Below are 7,588 nucleotides of genomic sequence, written 5' to 3'. Positions count from 1 at the left end.
TTTATCATTTACACGGCCTTCCAAATACTATTGTCTCGGATAGAGACCCATTATTTCTCAGCCGGTTTTGGAAGGAGCTGTTTAAACTCATGGGCACGAAACTACTACACTCCAGCGCCTACCATCCACAAACGGATGGTCAAACCGAAGTCGTTAACCGTTGCCTTGAAATGTATTTGTGCGCATTTGTCTATGATGAACCGAGAACATGGGAAAGACTGTTATATTTGGCTGAATTCTGCTACAACACTAGTCACCACTCATCAATAAACATGTCCCCTTTCAAAGCCGTATATGGATGAGATGTCACTTCTATTCACGACTATATTCCCGGATCAACAACAACGGGGTCCATCGAGAATTCTTTACTCGAACATCAAAGAATTATGAGTTCCTTGAAGCATTCCATTGAAGTGTCAAAACAAAAAATGGTGACGCAGGCCAACAAAAAACGACTTGACAAGCACTTTTCAATCGGTGACTTTGTTTATCTTTGCTTGCATAAGTATAGGCAAACCTCGGTCCGTAACCGTACCAACCAGAAGTTTTCAAGACTTTTTTATGGACCTTACAAGGTCATCGAGCGGATAGGGGAAGTTGCCAACAAATTAGAGTTACATGTAGGGTCGAAAATTCACCCGGTATTTCATGTTTCATTGTTAAAACCATCTTATGGAAACGCTGCTGACTCTAAAGGTGACCTGGCTGAATTCGAACCAAAAGAAGAGTTAGCATTTTTACTAGAAGCCATCCTCAACTCATGTACCAACTCAAATGGTGATCCAAAGGTTTTAGTCAAATGGGAAAAGCATAATCTTGAAGAAGCTACTTGGGAAAATCTAAATTCACTAAAGCTGCAATTTCCAGACCTTGATTACATTGGGGACAATGTAAATTTGATGGAGAGGGGGATGATACAGCCCAACAAGCCGAGTCAACTAGCCCGGAACATCAAGGACTTCGGATCAAAGCAAGGCCCACTAGAGAAGTCAAGAAACCCATGAGATTTATGGATTGAGCCCCAAGTCTGCATGTTCCCACGTTTTCATTACTGCATATTTGTTTGAAGTAGTATATTGCATGTTAGGGAAGTTAGCACATGATAGGAGTTAGTGGCATTAAATAAGGAATATGGGTGATGAACCTACATCCCATGCATGTTTAAATTTCAAGTTTGTTTTGCATTTTGGATATGAAAAAAGAAAATTGTTTCAAATTTGTCTCTCAACTCAAAAAAAAAAACTCTCTCCCTCTTCGGTTCTTATAACTAGTGCCATCACACACACACACACACATATATATTTACAATTTATATACTTTCATGGGATAAATTACTAATGTTGAGCATCAGAGGGTGGTCCAGAGACCCCGGTCTCCGGTCCCCTTCTAACGAGTTCTTTTGTGTTGTAGGTACAAGCTGGAAGCTGGGAGGTGACCCTGGAAGCGTCCATATCATCACCCTACCATACCTACATTGCCGCTATACCCGTTGTAGCAACAGTAGCCAACTAACAAAGTTTGTTTCTTATTCAATTCTTTGAGCTTGAAGATTTGAATGATTATATGAAACTTTTCTTATTTAATTCTTTGGCCAACTGACATAGTTAATTTACAAACAACATATACCAAAAGTATGGAGGGGCCAAACTTTGTTAGTCAAGACTACCCCTTTTGAAAAAAATGTTTGAAACTAGCGAAACATGATGTACACGCATGGATGGCTATGTAAATGGATTGCACGTAACCTTTGTTCAATCATTTCCTAGACGATTCTTCCAATTGGCTACATATGATCTAAGCAATCTTTGTCTTGATACTAAGAAAAGCAAATAAACATACTTTGCAATTTATATGTTTGTTACGTGTCGCTATTGACGATTAGGTTTCGAAGATGTTCATAGAGATCAGCATTGGTATATGATGCTATTTATTATGTAAGATATATATGTAGGATTGAGTTTATATAGAAAGGGAATGATCATGAAATGATTTGGTCGAAAGCATGCTACCGGTCCTTCTTTAGTTACTTTGTGGTTCTCTCATTTAGACAAAAGGCATTCGTCCACTTGGCTAGTTGGCCAAGTGCTAGAGGGTTATGTCTCTTGGTGAAGAAGTTCAAAGTTCAGTCACTAGACAAAAAAGTGTTTAATCCCTTCTATTTTTCTTTTGGAACATATATTTTATGTATATACCGACATATAATTGGATTTATTTATTGAATATATTGTAACGATACTATGGATAGATATTCTAAGGACATCATCAAAGCGTGAATCATGATGACACATCTAAATCATTTTTTAGTCTCGGTGTTTTGGTTGTTTGTCGAGGAAGATATTATTATTCTTTGTTATCCATGCTTATAATTTCTTTTCTTTGTTACAAGTTGTCATTTTATCATGAGTGATATAATGAAACAAATTTTTTAAAGATTTAAATTTAAACCTAACCTCGGGAGGTATAGATTTTTATGAAATAACCATGGCGTCTTTGGACATCGTTAATGTATAGGATGTGATCCTATAAACATATATGAGTTTGAGTTGAGTAAAACTTCGAAAGGAACAGTTAGAAAAATGAAAGAAGATTAGATGAACACACAGTAAATTAAAATCTATAAAAGGAAAAAAAAACTACTTTTAATGGTAGTTGTTGCGGGTTTGACTAAAAATTTCTTCTAATGGTCGTCATTGCGGCTTCAAGTGCTAAGCCGCGACAACTTACTTGAAAAAAGAAAATAGTTCTGGTTATCGGCATATCTGTCGATGGACTGAGTTAGCTGTTGAAAATCTCCAACAAAAACATGCTTGTCATTGACACATAAGAGGACTCGTTAAAAATCTAAAATGACTTAGCGTACCTAATGCAAATCATTAACACATATGAACGCCCATTAACGGTGAATTAGTAGACGAGCCATAAAACATAGTACATTTATACCTCAATGCATGTTATGATCTAAAAACATAGTACGCAATGTAACTTGGTGTAACCGAATACAACCATTAGTCCGTTACCGTATGATAAGGCCCATTAACGGCACATTAGTAGACTTATTATCAAACACATATCATTAACAATTAAATATTGTTAACGTAGTACAACGTAAGTACCACTTAATGAGTTATGCAACATAGGTGAACTTTGTTTTTTCTTTTTTACTTAAAGACACAGGAGAACTCATTTCACATGATATGACCCATTACAAACTGTGATAACGTCACCCTTTGCTTCGTGAACAAACCCACATTTTTCTTTTTAATTTCCAGCCCATTGATATTAAGATAAAGCCCAGATTTTGTTAACCAATTAAATTATGATCCAAATGATTATTTATGTTGCTACAATGGGTATAGCTAGCAAAGGAAGTATGGAGGTTTTAGAGTATGTCACTAGCGGAGCTTCATAACCTGCTAAGATAAAAAAAAACACGACCGGTTAGTCTCACAGTTAGAGGAGGTCTCCTACAATCAACCTCCGGTATCTCAGTGATATGATAAAATGGTTGATAGGAGAGTAGAGGTGCACAAATCGGGTTTTTTCAAATACCCGAGTTCGGGTATGGAACCGGGTTCGGGTATGACCGGGTATTGGCAATACCCGGGCTGGTTTCGGGTCCGGGTATTGTCTCTAAAAATCATACCCTATGCATCGGGTTCCGGCCGGGGTATAGAACCGAGTATTCTAAAACCGGGTATTTGAATACCCTATTTCCGGGTATTGAATAAACCCTATTTTTAGTTTTTTTTTCCGGGCTTTTTCCTGGGTATTTTTCGGGTATAGATTGGACATTTTAAGAGGTTGCACTTTTTAGGGGTATTTTCGGGTATTTTTCAGGTATTTTTTGGGTAATTTCGGATATAAATCGGGTATTTGAAAAATCCGGTTTCGGGTATTGGAGAAACCCGGTTCGGGGTATGGAACCGGTTCCGGTTTTCGGGTATTACCGGGTATAAATCAGGTTCGGTTATGGGTACGGGTTTTGGTACTGAAACATATACCCTATCTGTATCCTATGGTAGGGTCAGGTACGGGTATCAAAAACCCGAGTATTAAAAAAACCGGTTCCGGGTATTTTTTTCGAGTCCGATTCCGGGTTTGGGTTTTTTGTGCACCTCTATAGGAGAGTAAGTATGAAGAGATAGTAGAGAGAAATAGGATGATGAGAATGAAAGATACCTTTGGCTAAAGCGTTCCTTTTATAGGCAGTCAGAAGCTTCTCTTGGGAAAGCTTAAGCTTCTTAAGGGGAAAGGGTCAACTCCTCTTTCAGCTCATGTACACAAAGCAATATCATTTTCGTGCAACTTGTATTCTACTTTTGTCTTCCATGTCAACATAGTTGTTTTATTGTAGGTTTCAGCTTTATGTCACATCAGAGGTGACTTATCTGAGGAATTCTGTAACAAGGAGCTTCCCTGGTCAACTTAGGAATCTTGTTGGGGAAGCTTCGAGCTTCCTGATCTAACAGCTTGTGCTTGCTGCTTTTTGACTCTTAAGCTTCCCTGACTTATGAGTGGGTAAGGGTACCCACATCATCAGCCCACCCCCCCCCCCCTCCCGGTTAGAAGTATTAGGATGGCAATGATGAATGCTTGTGACTCAACTCGTTTTCTTCTTGATGTCCCCCCTGGGTGTTTAATGCTTTTAGGCTTAGCGGCATGCCTCTTCATAGACCAATGCATATACCCATTTTGTTGTTTTGAGCTTGTTTATTGAAGCCCAAGAGCGGAAAAACATTTCCTTGTCGTGTGGTCCGGAAGCTAGAAGCTTATGACCTAAAGTTTCCGCGTTTGAAACTTAGAGTGGAAGCTAGAAGCTTCTCGTAGTGACCTTTTGATCATTATTGCTACTTTAAGTTTGATGACTGCCTCCTATTGTGCCTGATTGAATCAACACTTATGACAGGAGGTCATTTTGTTACCTAAGGCAACAGCTGGGCCATTCTTTGGAGATTCGAAATTCATAGAATCTCTTTATAACTTCTCAAGAACCGTCACTTCAAACCTCTCCACATTTTCTCCTTTAATCCCTCGAATCATAACTTGCTTTCCCACGGTGTCATCCATTGTTTCTTTTAAAAAGGTATGATCTTTTCTTCTTCCAACCTACCTTTCACCTTGGGTTCTAAAGAGGATATGGCTACCTAGTTTTCCAAACTCACCCAAGCGCAACTTGATGGTTGGGTAAAAGTTAGTTATTTTTATATATTAATTGGTTAGTTTTAGATAAATAAACAAATGAACATTGGTACTTCAAGCATTGTTATGTGTTTTTAGGACATTGGAAGTTAATGAGCTTATTGGGATGATTTACGAGCTTGGAATGAAGGCTTAGAAGTGCGAGAATGGGAGTGCACGCATCATGAGGCAATTTGAAGAAAGAAAAGAATTCTGTTGAGTCTTTTGTCCTTCGCGTGAAGCGAAGGATTGGAGAGGAACTTCGCGCGACACGAGGTTCAGGAAAACTGGCCCGACTATTTTTTCTTTCGGCGACGCGAATTGCCTTAAAACCGAAAAATTAGGTTAATCATTATATAAACCCATCTAAACCCCCATTCGTCATATCACTAATTCCAGAAGCAAAAGAGGCTGTTTAGGGCGATCTTCCACCATTCCGAAGCTTCCGATTCATCTTGGATTCATATGTTCATTAAGATAAGTTGTTTTGATATTATGTCTATGCTTGGCTAAAACACTTGTGTTCGTTCTAGGTTAAAGGTTTTGTGTAATTCTCCTAAAAACGAAATTCATTATGCCTAATGTTAAGAACTTGATATGATTTATTGATTTCATCTTTTTCAATTATTACTTGGTTGTTTAAACAATTCATGTTTTCAATTATTGATTAATACATCACTTGTTTGGTTTTATTCATCAACACTTAGGGGTTATGTAACATCCCGAAATTTCTAAAGTAATATTTATTATATTATTTTGTCGGGTGAAATAAACAAGTTAGTGGAACGATAATAATAATAGCAAAATATGATGACTTAGTAGGATTAGATATGGACCAAAAGGAAATATGGGCCTTCGGTCCATGGGCTTAAGGGAGTATAAATACCCCCTAAAACCCCAATCCTTTCCATTCCATCCATTTATCCATCCTAATCTCTACATACTCCAAAACACACACAACCCGAACCAAGATCCAAAGGCGAGGACCCGAGCTCATTGGTGCTAGATCGTCGTGACGAACCAAAGCAACAAGACCAGCTCGTGTTCGTAGTTCGACTCATTTACGGTACGTTTATATCGAGAACTTGTTCGTTTAGGTTTGGATTAGTATAGAAATGATAGATCTGTGTTTGTATGGTAAAAACGAATCCAACAAAGCTAAACTTACTGAAAATGGATATGATTTGATGGGTTAATCGAATGATAAAAGAAACCGTAACCTATATGCCTAAATCGCACCCTTTAAACATCGATGTTAGGTCGATTTGATGGTTAGGGTTTGTAGGCGCTGGTCAGACGATTCCGTGGATACCTAAATTGAGTTATTTGGTTAAGAAACGAAGATGATTAAGGGATTTAAGGACGAACAGTACCTGCAGCTGGACAACTTCGCCTGCAAGCTAAGTTCGCCTGATGAACTTCGCCTGCAAAGCTAAGTTCGCCTGATGACAACTTCGCTGCAAAGCTAAGTTCGCCTGATGAACTTCGCCTGCAAAGCTAAGTTCGCGTGATGACAACTTCGCTGCAAAGCTAAGTTCGCCTGATGACAACTTCGCCTGCAAAGCTAAGTTCGCCTGATGAACTTCGCCTGCAAAGCTAAGTTCGCCTGATGACAACTTCGCCTGCAAAGCTAAGTTCGCCTAAGGTTTAACTTCGCCTAAAGCTAAGTTCGCCTAAGGTTTAACTTCGCCTAAAGCTAAGTTCGCCTAAGATTTAACTTCGCCTAAAGCTAAGTTCGCCTAAGGTTTAACTTCGCCTAAAGTCAAGTTCGATTAGAAAATAAATTAAAAACGATAAGTAAAAGTAAGCTAATACTAGGCCACCAAATTAAATCAGGCGAGTATTGATACGTGTAACTTATACAGTCAGCCGAGCTCAGTTAAAGAAGGGATTTACAACTATCGGAGGAAGAAGCAGAGTTCAGGTGAGTTCTAGCCCCATTTATGTGTTATGTTTTCGGGGCTGTGTGCATACTCGATATGTTTGTTAATACGCTTATCCTAAGAGATAAGTGTATGCCTTATGTGAATGATGTGATATGTATGAATGATTGCTTGATGGTACGTGAACGATCTTCGGATATTGCATGTACTGTCAGGTTGTAACGCTATGTATAAGGTAAGTATGATATGTATGCTTATGTGTATGAACGTGATAAAGTTAATAAAAGAAGGAAATGATGGTTGCATGGTTGTATGGTTACGAAAAGGGTACCGAGCCCTAATAATACTCGAGGTATGATGTATGGTTGTATGGTAACGAAGAGGGAATCGAACCCTACTAATATTCGAGAACTAGGGAACCGAACCCTACTAATATTCGAGGAAAGAGGGTACCGAGCCCTAATAATACTCGAGGAAAGAGGGTACCGAGCCCTAATAATACTCGAGGTATGATGTATGGTTGTATG

The 7,588-nt window shown here is 38.6% G+C and overlaps 1 protein-coding gene across 1 annotated transcript; it reads left to right on the top strand.

The window, feature by feature from the left end:
• The first annotated feature begins 428 nt into the window (after positions 1 to 428).
• On the top strand, positions 429 to 1,004 carry LOC143545871 (uncharacterized). The gene has a single exon (XM_077037668.1). The coding sequence runs from the start codon at positions 429 to 431 to the stop codon at positions 1,002 to 1,004; it is 576 nt and encodes a 191-aa protein (XP_076893783.1).
• The last annotated feature ends 6,584 nt before the right edge of the window (positions 1,005 to 7,588 follow it).

The sequence above is a fragment of the Bidens hawaiensis genome, unplaced genomic scaffold, assembly GCF_021521415.1.
Source record: "Bidens hawaiensis isolate Kalapana, Puna unplaced genomic scaffold, B.hawaiensis_p1.1 tig00000904_1, whole genome shotgun sequence".
NCBI classification, from domain to species: Eukaryota; Viridiplantae; Streptophyta; class Magnoliopsida; order Asterales; family Asteraceae; genus Bidens; species Bidens hawaiensis.
Note: the sequence above shows the minus strand (reverse complement) of the source record. Positions and strands in the feature narration are given on the sequence as shown.

What these genes read in the sequence shown, in the direction of transcription:
- LOC143545871 (XM_077037668.1), top strand. Translation starts at nt 429, where the DNA reads ATGGTGACGCAGGCCAACAAAAAACGACTTGACAAGCACTTTTCAATC.